Genomic DNA, 19,697 nt, shown 5'->3' with positions numbered 1-19,697 from the left:
CCTCTTATTTTCCATTGCCCTCTCAGAAGGAGTTTCAGTGGTTTTCTCCTCCTGCTTCCAGTTTGCAGAGCTGATGTTCCCATGATGCTTTCAGCTGATTTGAGTCAGGACAGACCTATGAAGGTCAATAACTAGGAGAAAGCTAAAGGCTGGAATTCAAGGTACATTTGAGCCCAGCACAGTTTGTGGGGAAAGGGAACAGGTTCAAATCTCACAGTACCTTGTGATGCCTGCTGCAAAAGACAGGCAGCTTGGGAAGGTGATGACTCCTGCCTACCTCCATCTCTGCCTGCAGGAGCAAAACTACTGGCCTAGAAACCCCCTTTTTTTTTTCTTTCAGCTGACAAGATTTAGTGAATTTGATTATTCTGGTTTTAAGGAGGTCAGTCAGTGCTCAGCAAGCCTCAGGTTATAGCATGACAGTATACAGCCTTTCAGCCTGGTCTTGCCAGCAGTGAGATACAGGCTTATCTGAAGCCATGGGACTAATCTCCTAAGATTGCCAGGACTTGTCACACATGTAAAAGTAAAACTATGCTTTTTAAGAATTCATGGTTTGGCAATTGAGGAAAGCTCTCCCACCTTTCAATGCAAGTATGTAGGACTGATGAATTAGGAGAATGAATGAGTGCAAAAATGGCCTTTTTTTCCTCATGTTTGAAATAATGCTCATTAACAATAACGATCAGCACCTTTCAGCTGACATTGGTGACCACTAGGATTGACTGATAATGCATAAGCCTAAGGAGGAAGGTCACTTTGCCAGTTGCTGACTTGTGAATATTGGACAGTTTCAATTTTCTTTACACGGCATCTTCTGTTTGAGGCGTGTGTGACAAAGACACTGAATATCTTTGGTAGAGTTCCTTATTGCCAGAGAATAGATCCATCCTCCTTCACAATAAGCTAATTGTGTTTTTTTCTTTCCAGTACATCAGGCTGGTGAAATAAAGATTTTTTTTAAAAAGTCTGCTCCCAGAAGGGGGCAGCTAAGCAGCCAGCTACAGTACTGTTGGTGACTTACTCCGGGCCTGATTCTGCCCCCTCCTGCTTATATCAAGTAGCAACACTGATTTTTTTGGTGGAGCTGCCTATGAAATTATTCCTCCTGCCACACTGGAACTTTCTGGGTTGGCCGTATGCTGAGCTCTGAGTTTCCATCCGTTTGGCCAGAAGAGCAGGCAGGAGGCCGTCACAGTCGCACCGCTCCTGCGCGCAGGCAGGAGAATCCACGCTGGCTTTTCCAGTGGGCCGCTGTCAGAAAAGACTTTTATAAAAAGAGAAAATTGAATTTGCAGGCTTCCAAGTCTGACCAGCTCTGGAAATCCAGAGCACTGGCATTTATCTGAACCAAATAACAAATTATTTAAACTCCACTTATCACTATTTAGGGGTTTGTAGCATTTTGAAATGCCTCTAAATAAGCAGTGTCTGACCACCACACAGAAAGATGGTTTTGCAAAAAGCACTTTCCAAGTAAAATGTCCAGCCTTTTATTTATATAATCCAGCATATAATAATTGTCCTTGAAAATAAAGATATTGACATATATAACAAAATGGCATGGCACTTTATTGAATGTTGAATTCTTTGAGTGGTGCTGTCCTCATATTTAAAACTATTAGAAGTTTAACATAACAGCAGGCCAGCCGGCAGCCTTGAGAGCAATGGCAAGAAGGCATTCAGAAATGTGCTCTGCGGGGGGATGTATATCGACGTGACAAGGGAAAGTATATTGACATGGGCTTTAGTTTTGTGGAAAGGAGAGAAAGGCAAGAATATAGACTCTGATCCTTTTGTGTGACAGTTATGGTCACCTGGGGCCCTGCTACCCTACCTGAGTGGGATATCTGCAGGGAACCTCTGCGAAGGTTGAAAGTTTGAAACGAATGTTTCCAATTTGCATAGCTATAGCTCCATGTAACATTGTTTTCAAAGTGGATAAAAATATCCACTAGCACAGGAACAGAACCTGTCCAAAAAAAAGATGGAAATTATTTTAATATGATTGATTTATTTGGTTTTATAATGACATGAATATCTGCCGCAGGCAGAAGGATTATTGCAAAAATAATTCATTTAGCATTTATAAAGGGCTTTTTGCTCTTAATTTCTTTTATATATTTAATGACTTGGCCAATACAGCATAAAAAAACCCCTTATCATGGATGCAAACTTCTTCAGAAAAGATTACCCTAGCTAATGCAAAGGGAGTTGACAAAGCTGCCAGTGATGCAGCCCTCCAGACAGAGGAGTCTAAATCAGTTGCCCTCCACATCTTTGGTCCATCAGATCAAGCCTTATAAGGGTGCAGGGATCAAATTGCCAGTCGGTGTCCACAACTGACAAATGTCTTTCATTTTGTTTACCTGTGAAAGGATGCTACCTCCTACAATAATCACAGGGCAAGTGGTCTTCATAAACAACAGCATGTTTTCTTTTTGTGTGTCTGCTTATTTGGAAAAAGCATCTGGAATAGTAATGCTCTGAGTGCTGTGAGGGGAAGCAGAGCAGAGCTGATGCTGCATAGTTTAAGAGTTAAGTCCTGAGGAGATGAAAATAGAAAGCCTGATTGCTGGTTGTCTCATCAGCCCTTGTGAAAAGCAGCTGACAGTGTTCATGTTTGGAAGAGGAGAGGAAATTGGAAATCCATTACATTTCTCCTGGTATTTCAGTCACAGGAATATATGTGTCTGCAGTTCAGAAAATACAGAGAGGCTAAGATGCTGAAGCCACAATTCAGAAATGTCCATTGTCACACGTTAGCAGAATAGTAAACCAGTTAAGAAAAAATAGCTTTGTTTCTTCAAACTCAGTCTGTGATAATGGGAAATAGAACTTCTAAAGCTAGATGGGGTAGCTCTGGGCTTTTCCCCTTTCTGCTTGATTTTTGTTTGTGACTGGATGCTGAAATTTGGCATCACGAATGTCAGCCACTAGACTGGGACTTGGACCGAGAGTAGCTTGCAGAGTATCAGTGGCCATGTTGATTGTGATAAACACCACAGAAGTGTGACAAAAGCAGTTGGCTCTTTCTCTCCTAAGAGCGAACAGAGTGGTTGTTGGTTTGACACCCACACACTCGTCCCTCCCTCACTGTTTCTGTCTTCACGCTTTAAACCCCCTCACAGAGCTTCAGATCAACTGTTGCGCAAGATACCTGGCACGTCTCAGGGCCAGAAAGTGACACCAAACCTACAATGGTCACTCATCAGGGAAGGCAGTTTGGGAGATGGATATTGGGCCACCTCCCGACACCTGCAGTAAAGGCACACAGAAAGATGGTTTTGCAAAAAGTGCTACGCGTGGTGCTACTTGCTACTCAGCAGGATAAAAGAAGGAAAGTAGGTGGAAAGTACTTGATTCTGACAACAAAAGAATAGTATATGCTGCCTTTTTTTAATGAGATCTCATTTTTCCTGAAAAATTTTTCTCATTTTAATGAATCAGCTATTGGTCTTGTGATTCTGTCACTGACATGCACGCTGTCATCTGGACTTCAGTATCGTACTGTTGCCCAGCATTAGAAATGCCAATTTTTTTAACGCTGTCTTCTGGAACACCATCCATTTATTCACACGGCGCTAAGGATCCACAGTTCGCAGACAATCCTTTTTTATTTTTCCTTTCTTTTTTTTTATATACACAGTAAAAAAGAATATGGGCAGAGATTACAACAAGATCTTCGCTCTCTGGTAATCCTCCCACGGCTGCTGGTAGGGCTGCATGGCCCCCTTAGGGCACCTTTCAGCACAGCCAGCCTGCAGCCGCCAGGATGGCAGGGGTCCCCTCAGAGACCAGAGGACTCCTTTGTGCTTCCTTGACTTTACTGGAAGCAGAGCAAAGCTCCCATACGAACTTCAACACGTATGAACTTTTTTCTCTGATTCCAGTGCCTTTTCTTCACATTTCGCTGCACGCAAAACTTATCAGACAGATTTAACGGTTTGAGGAAGTTGAAGAGAGAACAAAAAACATTTGGGGCCAGAGAGAGACAAAGAAACATTAGGAGACAATCTGTGTTCCAATTTAGGGGAACTTTTCCATCAGCTGCCCTCAGAGAACTTGAAATACACTTTCTCTTGCCTTTGCAGAATTGCTCTGCTTTGCCTTCAGAGTGAACGTGGCAATTTTCCAAGCCAAACTTACAGGGGAGAGGAAATAAATCACTCTAATATTTGGCTGGTAGGAATCCAAGCAATAGAGAAACTACCTCTTTTCTAGAAAGTCTTGTAAAAAATGGCCCGATTTAGTTAATCTTTTCGACTCACTAATGTTTCTGCTTGAGCCTACAGTTTGCAAGCCATAAACATTGTGACAAATAATGAAGTAATCATGCAATTAGGACTCAATTACTTATGCTGTAAGAGTGACCTCTTGCTTGTTTTTCCTCCACATAAGAAGAAATAAATATTGTGTCTTTTTCTCCCCTCTGGTTCTAGTTCATGGCTTGAATTATGTGAAATCCAGCAAGTTTGTTCTCCTGGTTTTACCTTTGTAGGGTTATCTAGACTGTGGTCTGTCGTGAGGCAGTCAGGGGGCACGGTACATTTTACTCGTTGCCCTCAGCACATGGACAAGTGAGGGGTGGGGGCATGTAGGGAGGACGAGCTGTGGCTTCTTTCCCTCTGCGAAACTCAAGGCAGTCTAGTGGGGCAGGGAGCAGGGATGGACGAATTGTGGCTTTTGAACCCTGTGCACTCCTGTGGCAACTCCAGAGCAGCTGTCAGGCCAAGGCTGTGCCACGTGGTTATCATTCGGGCTACGGTACAAGGGCAGGACCTGAGTAACCCACATCGCTGGGTGTGGGAAGAAGTGACCCAGCAGAGGCTGCCGGGTTCAGCCTGGCAGAAAGAGTCACTTTGGGATGCTGCATCATGCCCACCCCTGGTTCCACAGGGGGACTCTTCAGCCATCGCTGTCTCCCTCCTGTGACCTACTCCCGTGCCTCACCCTGCTCTCCGCTCTCATACCACATGTGAGATGCAACGTGCATACACGTGTATCTCATGCTGCTTGGCTGTATGAAGATACTGGTCAGTGGTTTGTAAGCTCAGAAATTTTGGGCAGTTCTACTGCAAGGCTTTGGCAAAGGGGGAAAGAAAGAAGAAATCCCAGCTTGAAGGTGCCATGTAGTGCCATCTTAAAGTATAGCTTTGTGGGTCCCCGGGCCCAGGTCGAAAGGAATCTGTTGATCACTCAGTCAGTGGGCTGCCAGATGTCCCATGTCTTAAATAACTTCCTGTAATAGAGGCTTGGGTCATGTGTCCCAAATGGAAAGCATTCAGTACATGGGCTTTCCTGTATTTCCATGGAGACCTGCCATTTTTTTCCAGGTGCGTACAGCACAGATGCAGCAGTTAACGTGAATGTCAGCTAAACCATGCAGCTGTTCAGTCTGGTGGCTGGGAACCAAAGACTCACACGTGCCCAACGCATAGTCACTTTACACCTGTTTGACTAGGACTTGCTACTTCAAATCTTGTGTTTTCCATTGTGGAGTCCCAGGCACATCTATGCTGAGTGTCTCATAAATGCCCTCGGCTGGTATGGTCTGCACCCCGATGTTCTTCTCAGGGCTGTGTGTAAGAGGATCCTAACAAGGACCTCCTTTCAGTCTGTCTGGAGTTCAGGATGCAAGCCTCTGTTGGGTGAAACAGAGACTTCTCTCTTAGTGGTCAATCGCATTTTTCCTCTTGAGCTCTTTGCTGCTGGAAGTGCTTCATCTGTCTGCTTTTCACAGCAGCAGTGCTGCTGATTTGATTCTGAGTAGATAGAGCTAGATCTGAGGTGCCAGAATAATCTGTTTCTCTCATGACATGCCTAGAATATTAAAATTAAGCAATGGCTGACTTATATTTGCACTTAAATTAGACCGTAATAGCACTGTTCTTAGGGGACCCTAATAAGAACTGGAGAATGGCACTAAATCAATGGACTTCTTGTTAAAAGAACTAAACTAAAACTCAGATGCTAAGCCCAATGGACTTTGTTAAAACTTGTTAAAATAGGCCTTCCATGAAATAATGTTGCCAAGAAAGAGTTTTATCTTCAGGTTTTTAAAAGTATGTCTTATATGAATAAACAGAGAAGTAAAGTAGAAAGTCATTGTTTGTTTAAAAAAAAAAAAAAGAAGAAGGAAAAAGAAGGCATGTTATCACAAATCCCATGCAGTGTGAGGATAGCATGTGGTATTCTTTTTAGCTTGGTCAACTTTATCAAGTATTCTTATTCCATTCTCTTCCAACACAATGCATTTCTCACTTTATGTTTGATTTGAATTACTCTTCTAGCTGTAAGATCCATGCATGCTGAGATCTCTTCTGCAAAACACCCAGGATCCTGGCTCAGTTTCCTTTCCATCGATATTAATCCTTTCAGTATCCACCCCTTACAGGACAGCCTAAATAAGGCAGAATCTCTTCAGTCATAAAGACATCACACCAGAAGCTATGCCCAAAAACCCTTTGGGCAGAGGGACAAGGATAAATCCACATCATTCCAGATGAGTAAATGAGGACTCTGCATGAAATCAGTCAGACTGCTCATTACAAGTATCCATCACTGTGCTTTCTTCTTTTCCTCTCTGCCTGACTTTTAGACGTACCTTTAGATTCTCCCTTAATCACTTGCTTCTGAGAGTGCTGGCCTGCCTTTGGCTCGTTGCTTTTTCAAAACAAGTTTCCTGTCTTTGTGTAGTAAGTGGGTTTTTTGCCTCTTTTCAGTGACGGTTGGGCAGACAGAGATGAAGTCATTGAAGGTTACGAACCTGAAGCAAATGGAGGCATCACTATCAAGCTGCAGTCTCCGGAGGTCTTGTCGTTTGATGACTACTATCTGAAGCTGCGTCTGGACACCAATACCCGCAACCCCTGGTTTCCTGAGTTCTGGCAGCATAGATTTCAGTGCCGCATCCCGGGGCACCCGCTAGAGAATCCCAACTTCCAGAAGAACTGCACTGGTAACCTGTCAACTATTTTCCTGTTTGAATCTGTGCTCTGGCAAAAATTTGTCTTTGGGGTTTTGGGGGTTTTTTTGTTGTTGTTTTGTTTTGTTTTTTTTCTTTTAAATGTATAAGTCACTGGTGAAAAGTGCCAACCCCAAATTGTACAGATACAAATCCCAACTCTGGTGGGAGTATGTCTGGCACTGGTTACACAGCCTACTCTTATAGAGCGACTTGTTCCTTTTTCATGTTTTAGGGCTATGCTGAGGCTGACAAGAGTGTCCAAGTTTGTAATATGACTTGTAAAAAATAAGTAACCATTAAATTTTAACAAAAATAGGAACAAATTTAAACTATTTTTCTCAAAGACAGCTTTTCTGATCAGCTGGATAATCAGGAATTTCACAGAAAATATTATGGCAGAAAACAAATTTTAAGGAAAATTGATGAGTCTTAAAATTGGCTAGTCCCCTGCTTCACCCTTTCTTTTCTTCACCCATTAAAACATTTATAGTTTGTTTCCCCTATGTAGCACTCATATAAAACACGCTGTGCTACAGACAGAAGTAATTCTCACCTCATAACAAGAGAAGTGTATCTGCATAGACAGGTTTTCTCCTCCATGGCAGAATCGGAGAAAATAAACTAAAATGTTTCAGTAAGATTAAATTTATTAGATTGAGTGAGAGGTGATCACTTTTCTCTAAAATACTTGCTGCATAATTTTTGCAAATAAATTTGCAAATTGCATAAATTTGTTTGTAGTTTCTAAATATTTCATTTCTAGGCAAAAAGGTGTATTCTGATAGCAAGGAAGTTACTCCATTAGAAACAAAACTATGAAGCCTGGCTTCCCATGGATTTGTGTTCTATTCTTTACATCTCTGTCCCTCTATCCTGCAGCAGTAATCTCAGTTGGTCATCATGTGCTACCTGAGCTGAATTCCCATAGTGTTTCTAGTTTTTCCCTTCTCTATCAGTAAGACTTCTTAACAACGCTTTCCGCATTACCTTTTGTCTCCCCCCAGTTCTCTTATTAACAGCTGAGACATATCACCAAATACTGTCACTGACTCAAAACTGACCTGATGTGCTGACTGGAAGACAGGCTGGCCCATCTGGGTGCTGAGGGGCTAATGGCAAGCCAGAGGGGCTAAATAAATGTTGAGGTTATACTGATATTTTTTGCTCAAAGGAGTCATTAACTTTGGACTTTACCAAAACGGAGCAGCTGAGGGAACTGGGGTTGTTTAGCCTGGAGAAAAGGAGGCTGAGGGGAGACCTTATCGCTCTCTACAACTACCTGACAGGAGGTTGTCGAGAGGTGGGGGTCGGTCTCTTCTCCCAGGTAACAAGTGATAGGACAAGAGGAAATGGCCTCAAGTTGTGCCAGGGGAGGTTTAGACTGGATATTAGGAAATTTTACTTCACCGAAAGGGTTATCAAGCATTGGAAGAGGCTGCCCAGGGAAGTGGTTGAGTCGCCATCCCTGGAGGTATTTAAAGGACGTTTGGATGAGGTGCTTAGGGACATGGTATAGTGGTGGTCTTGGCAGTGTTAGGTTTATGGTTGGACTCTTAAAGGTCTTTTCCAACCTATATGATTCTGTGATTCTGTGAAAACATTGATTTATGGTATATATATTTAAGTGGTTTTGAGACTGCTTCAGCTCAGACAAAGGAGTTAATATAGGGCAACAAGGGCAGAAATTACTAAGGGGAGGTTGAATGATGGATGCGCACTGCAAATGCATAGCTTTCTTTCTTAAGAAAAGAAGCTTAAAATTGTTTTGGTCATTCCATTGACATAAATAAATTTCATGCTGATACTCTATAAAAAAGTCTCATTTCTGAGGAAATCTCAGCAGCTGTCGTAAACATGGGTAGTTTGTTGTACAGCTTCTGTTTGGTTATGAAACCAAAAACTTTAGTCTGAACCAGCATAGTCATTCTTCATCTGCTGCATCAAAGGCAAATACCAGGTGGCGAGTTCAAAACAGCCAAGATGGGGTACTTCTGCACAGAATGTCTAGATGAGTTTTCAGCCAGTGGTTGCTGTAGACTCTACAATTGTACTTGAGCCAAAAAGCAGATAAACAAAGTCATGGAAGAAAATCAGTAAGGGCTGTTTTGTGGCAAAAACCCCAAACACCCCAAAATGGCTCAGGACATCCCAGGAAGCCACTGGGCACTGGAGAGGGTGCTGCAGAGGTACCTTTACATGCCTGCCCTGGTGTTCTGTGCTTCTCAAGGTGTCAGGTATCAGAGACGGGAACCACTACGTTCTGATGATACTAGTGAAACACAAAAACATTTATCTACATTGGTAGACTCTGACAGTTAACAGTCACAATTCAGGCACTCAAATGTCTTTCCTTCCTCTAAAAAGCTGTAAGTTTTTGCATGAAGCCTCAAAATATGCGATACTTTTTAGGCTTTGCTGAAAAGTACTCAGCTCTTGAATTTGGTGGTGAACCACTGATAACCCTCAGGCTTATCACACACAACTAAGAAGTTCATAAATGTCTCAAATCACCAAAGGGAAGTACCACAAGGTATCTATTCCCAGTAATGGCATACCTACAGAATCAAGAGATCTACGTGTTCCCAGCAAGTCTGGGGGCAATAACATATCGTATTTCTTTTTCTTTAATTGCACAGAGCTGACTGGTAACCGTCTGAAAGCACCTGACTGAAAGCACCACCACAGCTTTCTGCACACGTATCTTTATCTGACCTTTCTGAAGGGTTAAGAGTATCACTTCAAATCCTAACAGCTTCAAAGCTTGCTGGTGGAGCCTTTCTCTCCAAGGAGGTCTGGTATGACAGTGCTAAGAAACTGCCTTCTTTACCTCTCACAGGTTTGGAGACAGGCCTTTTCACAAACTCTCTGTAAAAAAAGGAGTCTGAATTGCCTCTTCCCTCCTTCACAAAGTATCTCCATGCGCAAATTTGAAGGAGAGGATCCATGCTGCTCAATAAATAATAAGGCCTAATATTTGAAATCCATTAAAAGTGCCAATAGACGAAGTTCTGACTTCTTTGTGGTACTACAAATTTAAGTACTGCTGCTACTACCACATCACCCCAGGAAAATTATCAGTATTCAATACTGGTATCAAGCGCCTTAAGGCCATTATATCTAAGAGCTTTCACCCTTACCTCACAGTATTCCATCAATATTCCTGTAACAAGATACATAGGGTCCTGCATTATAGAAAAAGATGAGTCCCCTGTGGTGCCAGGAGTCCATGCACATTATTAGCATGCGTTGTGACTATCTCCGGGTCCTGATCTGTTCTGTATCACAGAAGTGCACTGGTCGTCCTTACTGACAACAAAGTACACCCATACTTTTGCATAGACATAAATTGATTCAAAGGCAGTAGACTGCTGAAGTTCATCTTCCACGTCTGGAGAGTTAATATCTCAGGAAACTATCTAATGAAAAAGAAAACCAAGGACAAAAATACTTGTGATATTTAGGGGAGCATAGTGTATTTGTATTTACCCAGCAGTAGGTTGCCTAGGAGAAGCCAGAAACAAAAAATGAAAAGGCAGTGTTGTTCTCTGACTACCTTATTAAAAAAGATTCAGAATACTTGGAGCCATCCATTTTGAAAAGGAGATTAATTACAAAGTTTGTATTTGAGAATCTTCAATTGCTGCCTGCCCAGTATAATTTGCTTATGTATAACCTAATCACTTTACTGAGTGATTTATTCAGAATTGCCACTGGAATGTGAAGTTCAGTTTTTAGCATTCATGGATAGGCAAGGACTTCTCAAGCAATTACAGCTGCTGCATTTGCAATTTCTCACACCCTGTTACTGTTGAGTCAGCACTAGCTTGGGATTGTAGGCTCTCTATGAAGCAAGGGAAAGCCAGTTCCTAGAAATCCCCCTTCTCTGATGACAGGAATTACTGCTTGAATTCCCTCAGTCAGTCCCTGAGAAGACTGATGTTGTCCTTCAGGAATTCTCATGTTACACTGAGCTCTGAATGTACATGCGTATTTTGGGGGAAAAAAGTTTATCTGGTCTAAGCACTATTGGAAGGAAGCAAGTCCAAGTGCACTCTACTCTGTGAAGTCTGTGGAATGCCTAACAATTGGCCACATTTTCAGAATAGCTTATCTGGATGTACTAGGACTATATGGTAGTAGCACAAATTCTTGGGAAGAGAAGACAATCATCGAGAGTTTTGCACTGACTGCTCTTTTGGATCATCCCTTCTTGCAAAAATTAAGCAACTTACTTTTCCAACTTGGGTGGCAGCCAAATGAGTGGGAACTATTTTTGACTCATTCTTTGCTAATATTGTAGCCAAATGCCTCTCATCAGGGAATGCCTCTCTCCCTCGCCCCCCCGCCCCCCCACCCCCTTCTCTCTCTCTCTGCTATAGGAGATATTCTTCCTCAACACAATAGGATTCAAGTCTAGAAATTTTCTTGTATGTAGATTTATTGGATCTGTCTGGGATGGAGTTAACTTTCCCCATAGCAGCCCTCATAGCGCTATGCTTTGTATTTGTAGCTAGAAAGGTGTTGGTAACACACCAGTGTTTTGGCCACTGCTGAGCAGTGCTTGCCCAGCACTGAGGCTGTCTCTCCATCCTCCCACCCCCCCCAAAGGCCAGCAAGCTGGGAGTGGGCGAGAGGTTGGGAGGGGACATAGCCAGGACAGGTGACCCAAACTGACCAAAGTTTTCCTAGCATATGATGTTGTGCTCAGCAGTAAAAGCTAAAAGAAAGGAGGAGGGGGTGGGGAATTCGTTTTTAAGGCATTTGTCTTCCAAAGCAACTGCTACATACTGAGGCCCTACTTCACAGGAGTGGCTGGACATTGCCTGCTGATGGAAGTAGGGAATAAATCTTTTTGTTCTCCTTTGCTTCCGTACATGGCCTTTTCTTTATTAAACTGCCTTTATCTTGACCCATGAGTTTTTAATCTTATTTTCACTCCCCTGTCCTGCTGAGGAGGGGGAGTGAGATAGTGGCTTGGTGGGCACCTGCCAGCCAGCCAAGGTCAACCCACCACAGTAGAAAAGGGAGATTTGTATGTGACCATTCTCCTGTAGTTTCCTTGATATCTAGCAGGCCAAAAACACTTCCAGTACAGAGTTCTTAAACTGTCCATGCCACTAAGGTATTTTCAATGTTTTCCATGTAGTAGCTACATTCTTTAGGAAACAAAGCATGTCCTGCAACTCTGCATGGACCCCTGACTCATCACGAGGTTCAGGACTTCACACCATTCTTCATGCCCTTCAGATGAAAAGTCAGAACGGAACAGATCATTTTAACACTAACAGAAAAAAGCTGTTTCTGAATTTGAGATACTAAGAAGCTTCCTAACTCAGGATGGACCTGACACTAAGTTCCCTTAGCACACAACCTCAGGCACTGCCCCAAGCAACAGTCACAACTTGTCTCAGTTCATCAGACAGCTCAGCCTTTTCCACATTTTGGAGATTGTATGGAGATTGTATGCTGACAGCAAGATTAGGTGATAGACTGTGTATGTCAGGCAACAGAGTTCAGATACCCTTCCAACAGTTCTGTAGGACGTTTTCTCCTCCCTGATCTGATAGAAATAGCCCAAATGGAAGTGTTTTTCTCCCCACAAAGCTACAGGAACAAATATTTCTCTGTTGGACTTGGTGAGCCCACATAGTCCAGAATTAAATGCAAGTCACGCTCACGCAGAAATGGTGTAGAACTCAGTCCAGTGCAAACACTTGTACGGAGGTCTAACTGCTGTTTTACAGAATGCCTTATTCGCCTCCTGGCAGATAATACAATGGCTGTAGTTTATGTAAACCAGGTGGGATGAGTACTCCTCTGCACCACAAGAGACAGTTATGAAATTGGTTATGGAACTGATGCAAACATCAGATTATGCTCACAGCAGTTCATCTGCTGGGACAACAAAATACATTGGCAGGCAATCAGCACAGACATTTTTCAACAGAGCGAAGTGGAACAAAGTGGGCAATTCATGATTCATTCATTGATTCAATTGATCTTTGAGGAGAAGGATTATTTGTCAGTGAACGTATTTGTGGCAGACAAGAACAAGAAATGTATATTTTTTTTGTTCCAAAGAGGGTCACAGTCCAAGTTCCCTGTAGGATGCTTACTCATACCTTGGTCATGCCATAAGGATTGCTTTATCTGCTAATTCCTGTCTCGGTCCAAGAGAACTACAAACAATCAGTCTGAGTGCAGCCAGAGTCACAGAATCACAGAATTACTCAGTCTGGAAGGTAGCTCAGGAAGACTGTAGTCTAAGTCCCTGCTCAAAGCAGGGTAAGCTATGAGTTTGGACCAGGTTGCTTAGGACTTTATTCACTGAGGCCTTGAAAACCTCCAAGAACGAAGGTGGCACAGCGTTTCTGGGCAATCTGTTCCACTGCTTGAATGTGAAAAAGTTTTGCCTCATATCCAGTCTGAACCTCTCTTGTTTCAAGTTATGCCCATTGTCTCTTATCCTCCCACCATGCTTCACCATTAAGAACTTGTCTCTCTCTTCTTGATAACCACCCCGTAGGTATGAGGGGCTGTTGTAAGGTTCCCCTGCATCCATCTCTTCTCCAGGCTTAACAAGCCCAAGTCCTTCACCCTGTCCTCAAAGGGCAAGGACTGCAGCTCTGGATCATCTTGATGGCCCTCTGCCGAATGTGCTGCAGGTTATCAGTGTCTTTCTGTATTGGGGGTTCACAAACTGTATGCAGTATTCTAGATGCACGCTGATGAGTGCAAAGTAAACGGTGGTGGTAGTGGGGAGGTAATCAAATACCACAGTCACTGGCTGTGCTATCAATACAACCCAGGATGCTGCTTGCCTCCCTTCCTGCCAAGGATCTGTATGGCCACCATATTCTTGTGCCAAATTTGGTCCTAAGCTGTATCTTTTCCCATCTTCTTTCTGGATCAGCAGACTCACTCAGAAAGAGGACATAAGCTTTCATCACACCTAAGTAGTTCTGGATGTCCACCATAAATCCTCATAGCATGTCAAATCATGGGCAGAACATAATAATGATAGCAGAAAAGAGCTTGTGAGGATGACTAAATATTCCAGAAAAGGCATTTATGCTTTGGGATGAATAATGCAGAGTCATACTTCTTGAGACAAAAATTGCAGGCAATATAGATTATTTCATCACTGTAAAGACATTGAATCATTTACTTTGCTTGGTATAGCCAAGAGATGTGGAGCATGGTGCCAAGGTGTTTTAGGTATCAGAGACCCACACAGCAACACACGCAAAGAGAGATGCAGTGTTACATGAACATACCAGTTCAAGTACAGGAGTAATAGAGTTATGTCTGTGGGGCATTATACCCAAGATAATAAATCAAATAGTTTCAACAAGTGCTTCTGGAGCCAGCTTGCCTTGTTTGCCTCTAGTTAAGATTTCTCTGAAAAGCATCCCTAAGTGTTTGCCACCATTATCACGCACTCATTAATAAGTAGCTGGTTTTATCTCATCATAGACAGAGTCCTTATAGTTTTAGTGAGGTTGTTTTTTTTCTGACATAGGATAATGTCTTTTTAGAAGATCTACAGAGTTTCTACTCACGCCTGTCGTGATGTTTGTTTTCCTGTATTTGTCTGTGAAGTTCTCCTTGGTTGCACTTATTGCACCAGATAGGAAGATAGAAGACTGATGGCTGACCTATTCCTATCTTCAGACAGTTTTGTACTTGGGTAATGTATCTTTCAGACTACATCCAGTCCACCAGTAATGTAGTTCAGAACTTCTCCTAATCAAGGATTTTTTTCTCAAGACCCAGCTTAGTCTTGATGAATTTCTGTGAGATAGCATGGGGCCCTCATTTTCTCATATCAGTGGACAAAGCACTCCAGGATGTGTACTTGGGGTTTTTTTCACTTTGCTGAAAGTGTGAATGCATTTCCAGTGACAGTTGATGTGGGTGATTTTCAGAGTGTTTCAGGTTATGTTGTGAGTTGGACAGATTAGATCCAGCAGACATTATTAGGCCTTATTCTGCTGTGTCAGAGGTGCTTGTAGGTGCTTCTCTGAGAACATTCCTTTAATCTCAACATCTGCAAGGCTCCCCCATGGAGCACCTGTCCTATGAGACTTTGCATCAGCAGAAGCACCTACCGTAGGAGCTACTTTCACTGCAATACGTCACAAAAGTTAATTATAAGACAATAGCCTGAGCGCACACTCTGCCAGGTCAGTCACTGCTTGTAAATCACCTATGCAGTAGATAGGAGACACATTCATAAGCTTTTGAAGAAGGAATCAAGCTATTGACATGCCACGACTTCTTCAAGATGTATTGTACCTTATGTACCCTGTGACTTGCCCTCCCTAACCCCTACTTTGGATTCCCATTATATACTTAGGTCCCTGCGGTAGAGAAGGAGCTGAGCCTTGTGTCACTCTCTTTGTCCTCAGTATGGGGCAGGAGATCCTAGGATTCATCCCACAGTAGTGATCAAAACTGATCTCAATTTCATGGGCACCTAGAATGAAGCCTATTAGGGACAACTTGTCTGAAAGAACTCTAGTTGCTACACTTTTTAGTCAAGGCTTTTTTACAGTAGATAAGACAAGAAAGCTGTAGTCTCATTTTATTTCCCAGACAAGGTTACAGACAGCTTTTAAGGCTTAAAGAAGAGGAAGACTAATAATGTGCTTATCTGTGACAAATCATATGGATTATTCAGAGAAGACATTATCTATGGCCAGGTTTTTGTTCATTTGCTTCTAGCTTCTTATTTCTGTGTTTGGAAGAAAGCAGCTACATTTATCTAATATTTTATATTTCCAAAAATACTTTAAAACCAGGCTGTCAATCAAAATACAATAGCAATAAATATTTTTCTTCTTTTGGGATCCATGAAAAAATGAGATCATCATCAAATAAAGGAAAGAAGCAATATACATATACCTTTGAAAACAGCATAGAAGACCGTTTGCAGAACACATACATATTACAGCAGGATATGACAAAAGTTTTCCGAATCTAATATTTACACCTACATTTTCCATTGTGGGTTTCAACAGTCCAAGTTTCCACTTCTGGGATTAAAACAATCCTTGGGTAGGCTCGTGACATTCAGCCTTCTCCATTACACGAGTAAACCGATGGTGCTGCAAAGGAACAGGACGTATGGATCATGCTCCCTTGTGCCTCCTCAGGGCCCCTGTCTCCTGTGCCTGGAGAGCGACGGGGGCACCCCTGACCGCTCAGACTGTCACAGGTGCTTTGAACTTCTGTCAGGAGCGTGGTGAGGACAAAAGCACACAGTTAAAATTAATTGACTTGTTCCTAGAAATCAATTGTTTGTGCAGGTCACGCATCAGAACAATTAGCCTAGATATAAGCATTTAACCAAATCAGTAGGTAAACCAGATGAAATAACACAGGTAACTGATCTGAAAACAGGGCCAACTGCCTTCTGTCAGCCCTCCTGGCCTTTTTATTAGATCGTATCTTCCCTTTCCTCATTTACCTGTAGGTGGAAAGTTTTTAAACTCAGCTTGCAATTTTACGGGTTGTCATTACTGGCAGCATTTCCCTATAAATACAGGTGCAAAGGAGACACAGTAGAGGCTAACGTGTAGGCGCAAACCCACACGCTCACACATGTCTAGCTGCAGCCCACAGATACCCTTTGTGCACAAGGATATTTTCTGAAAAATAGCTAATAGAGTTCTTAAAATAAATGGGTTCCTCTTAATAGATCAGTGGCATAAAGAACGATAAATTATGGGCCTGAGTAGTAAAACTTGTACCATACAAACCACAAACTTTCCTACTCAGAATAAGCTGTACTGATATCCATAGGGAGAACAATCTGATGGAAGGTGTGTGCTCCAAAGAGCAGCGATGCCAGAATAAACTTCTGTTTTCCCACTCATTCTGGGAGGTCTGGGGGAGTGCAAAAGCCTCCTAGTGTGGAGGGAACTAGGGAAAAATAATGAAAGCAGCTACTGCAGCTAGGCTGGGCTGCTGGCTGAGCCAGAGTGGGCCACTGCAGCACAGCAAGGTGCGAGACAAGATGATTTCCAAAGGTTTCCTTCAGCTCAGATTTTTGAGATTCATATAAGAGAAAGCAGCTTTGGAGGAACCTGCAAGTTCGAACCTTTAATTTAGCTCTGAATTCAGGCTTAGCTCTATAGGGATGGAAAAGCAGGCTGTTCTCTTCAAAGCAATCCTACTCTCTACATCATGTTATGCAGTGTACTGTCTACTTTCTGCAAAGGCCAGTTTACTCTGCCTGTTTTTCCAGGTCTATTTCATCTAAAAATTCACATCACAAGGGCTGATTTTCTTGTGAGATCTCAAGTACTTCAGTAATTTGGGTTTGGCTGGGCTGGATAGCCCTTTTTTTCTTCATTGTCACATTTGGCTATACCCAGGAAAAAAGGAGGTGTGCTAAAATGAATGCTTTTAAAATTCTTTCAGATCTGAAAGAATCCTGCTTCTGTTTTTCTGTTGAATTTAATGTGTGAATAAAGATTAGGGACACTTATTTTTTCTTCTGATTTGCTTAGCTGTAGTTCGCTGCTAATCAGTGATGCATTGTCCTCATGCAGATGTCATTCAGAAGCTTCTAATCTTAGCTTAGCTTTAAAATGAATCTTTTCTATGATACTGTACTTGAACACAGCTCTGGGCGTATGTCCAGTTAAGGGGAAAATAAAGTGGATCTTTGTGATCTGTGTATTTGCAATTCATGTATTGCATATTGCAAGGGTTACAGAGGAATATTTGGATCCTCCTAATAATTATTTGAAAACTGCACTTAATTTAAACCAAAAACTGTGAGCGTGCTCTGTTAAATTATAACATGGTCCAACTAGGCACTAGTTAGGGTGGCAGAAGCCACTTTGCTTCTCAGCTCCAGAGCAGCTGCAGCAGCTGCCTTTGATCCCAGGAAGCAAGGGGAGTCTCTGCGAGCAACTGCGTGGCTGCAGGGCTGCTGTGTGGTCTGGACATGCAGCGATTACTCACGTTGCACGTGTGAAATCCAGCCCATCAGCATGTAACCATGTGGTTGCAGGAAGCTAGCCCTTCAGACAGGTTTCTCGTGTGAGGATACAGTCTATTTAAAAAAAAAAAAAAAAAAAAAAATCAACGCAACACCAACCGTAAACTTGGCAAAGGAGAAATTTGGAGGGAGCTGTATTTCTGCAGAAGTGAGACACATTGGTGTTCATATTGACTTATACTCGGGCAGCTAATGCTGGTGTTCTTAATACCACCTTAACATTAAGAACAGAAGTGAGGACCAAGTGGTTTGTTCTTTTAGAATAATAATAAAAGAAAAGAAAACCAGTAGTACTGGCTGATGGGTGGTACACTGTCATGCAAGAATTCTGAAACCCATCTTAAATCAATAGTGTTTTAAAGCACGATCAATATTCGATATCTTTCCTGACTATTCTTCAGACTCATACAGAACCACTAGAATTTAAAAAAGGAAAAGACCAGTTGGGCCAGCTAGTCTGTGCCTGCCAGCCATGGGCTGGTATCCTACCATGAGGGGAGTACCTGGTCTGATGTTAGCAGGAGATATTGACTCATATCTTTGAAGTGCTCAGGATCTCATGCCCATACACTGACAACCATGAGCTAGTACTTAGATGTCTACAGGTCTAGATTAATGGACGGAGAAGAGTTTATGTGATTTGTTCCATTTGCTGTCTCCATGCCAGACAGGAGCACAGATCTCCAGAGAGAATAGGTTAATGAAGATGTGTATTTTATTATTTTCATCGTATCTTTCCACTCTGATCTAAAGACCCTGACTAATAGTTTTGGGTGTTGTACTGGTGCCGGATATTTAACATATACTGAGACTAGATTTCTCTTAACTTCTTTGCCCCATTCAGTGGTAATACATTCTATGGTTAATATGAAGGCTGCTTATTTTCAACTCTGAACCAGCATTATTCTGATGAAGATGCCCAAAATTAGGCTCCTGAAGTGCATGCTCTGAGTCCTAGATAAATTGGCCTGATTTTTAAGGGTACTGATCTCCCATAATTCCCATGGAAGTCAACAGCAGCTAGAGAAGTTCAGGTATTAATCAAGTCAATTAATTAGGTGCCTGAATATGTATTCGGTTTCCTAATTTAAGCATCTAAGGTGGTTAATGTTCTGAAAGCTGCAGCACAATTACTGAGTTCTCTCTCTTTCTTTCAGATGAAGTCTCAGGCTTCATATGAAAAGCATGACACTTGAAATTTAATCAGTCCTGTTTCCTGTGCTTTTCATTTTGCCATCATTGTGTGTTATAATCGGATATCTGTAAGGGTATCTGACTCAACTTTTTTTTTTATTAAGAGGAAAAGCATTATTAAAGCTAGCCAAATAACATAAAAATGTGCAAATATTTCTTTAAATTTGTAAATGAATTTGATTTTAACTGTGTTCATTCCTGTCTCATGTTCATTCCTGTCTCATGTAAGAGTAGCAGCAACTCATTATCTGCTAGACTTGTTCCAGATAACAGATCTGTTAAGAATAGTAGTTCTAAATATGTCTGTAATAGAGCGTGTGAATAAGGCAGCAAGGTTACATAGTTACCTGAGGGAAAGGGGAAGACTGAAGGTTGGGTTTTCTGTCTTTTTAATCATTTCTCCACAGGAGTTCAGGTCAGGTAGAAAATGGGCTCTGTGGAATCCTGTCCTTAGAGAGACTGGGTCAGGATCCAGGATGGCACTGGAGGAAGGCTGTAAATAAAGCAAGAGAAGCAGGC

The 19,697-nt window shown here is 42.2% G+C and overlaps 1 protein-coding gene across 1 annotated transcript in view; it reads left to right on the top strand.

Moving 5' to 3' along the window:
- Positions 1–19,697, top strand: part of GRM1 (glutamate metabotropic receptor 1) — a 194,203-nt gene that overhangs the window by 119,191 nt on the left and 55,315 nt on the right. The window contains exon 3 of the mRNA XM_075499053.1: positions 6,726–6,961. Coding sequence (XP_075355168.1) covers positions 6,726–6,961 — 236 coding nt within the window. The remainder of the gene's footprint in view (positions 1–6,725; positions 6,962–19,697) is intronic.

This window comes from Mycteria americana, chromosome 3 (assembly GCF_035582795.1).
Source record: "Mycteria americana isolate JAX WOST 10 ecotype Jacksonville Zoo and Gardens chromosome 3, USCA_MyAme_1.0, whole genome shotgun sequence".
Taxonomy (NCBI): Eukaryota; Metazoa; Chordata; class Aves; order Ciconiiformes; family Ciconiidae; genus Mycteria; species Mycteria americana.
The sequence above is the reverse complement of the archived record's forward strand: the minus strand, read 5'-3'. Positions and strand labels throughout refer to the sequence as shown.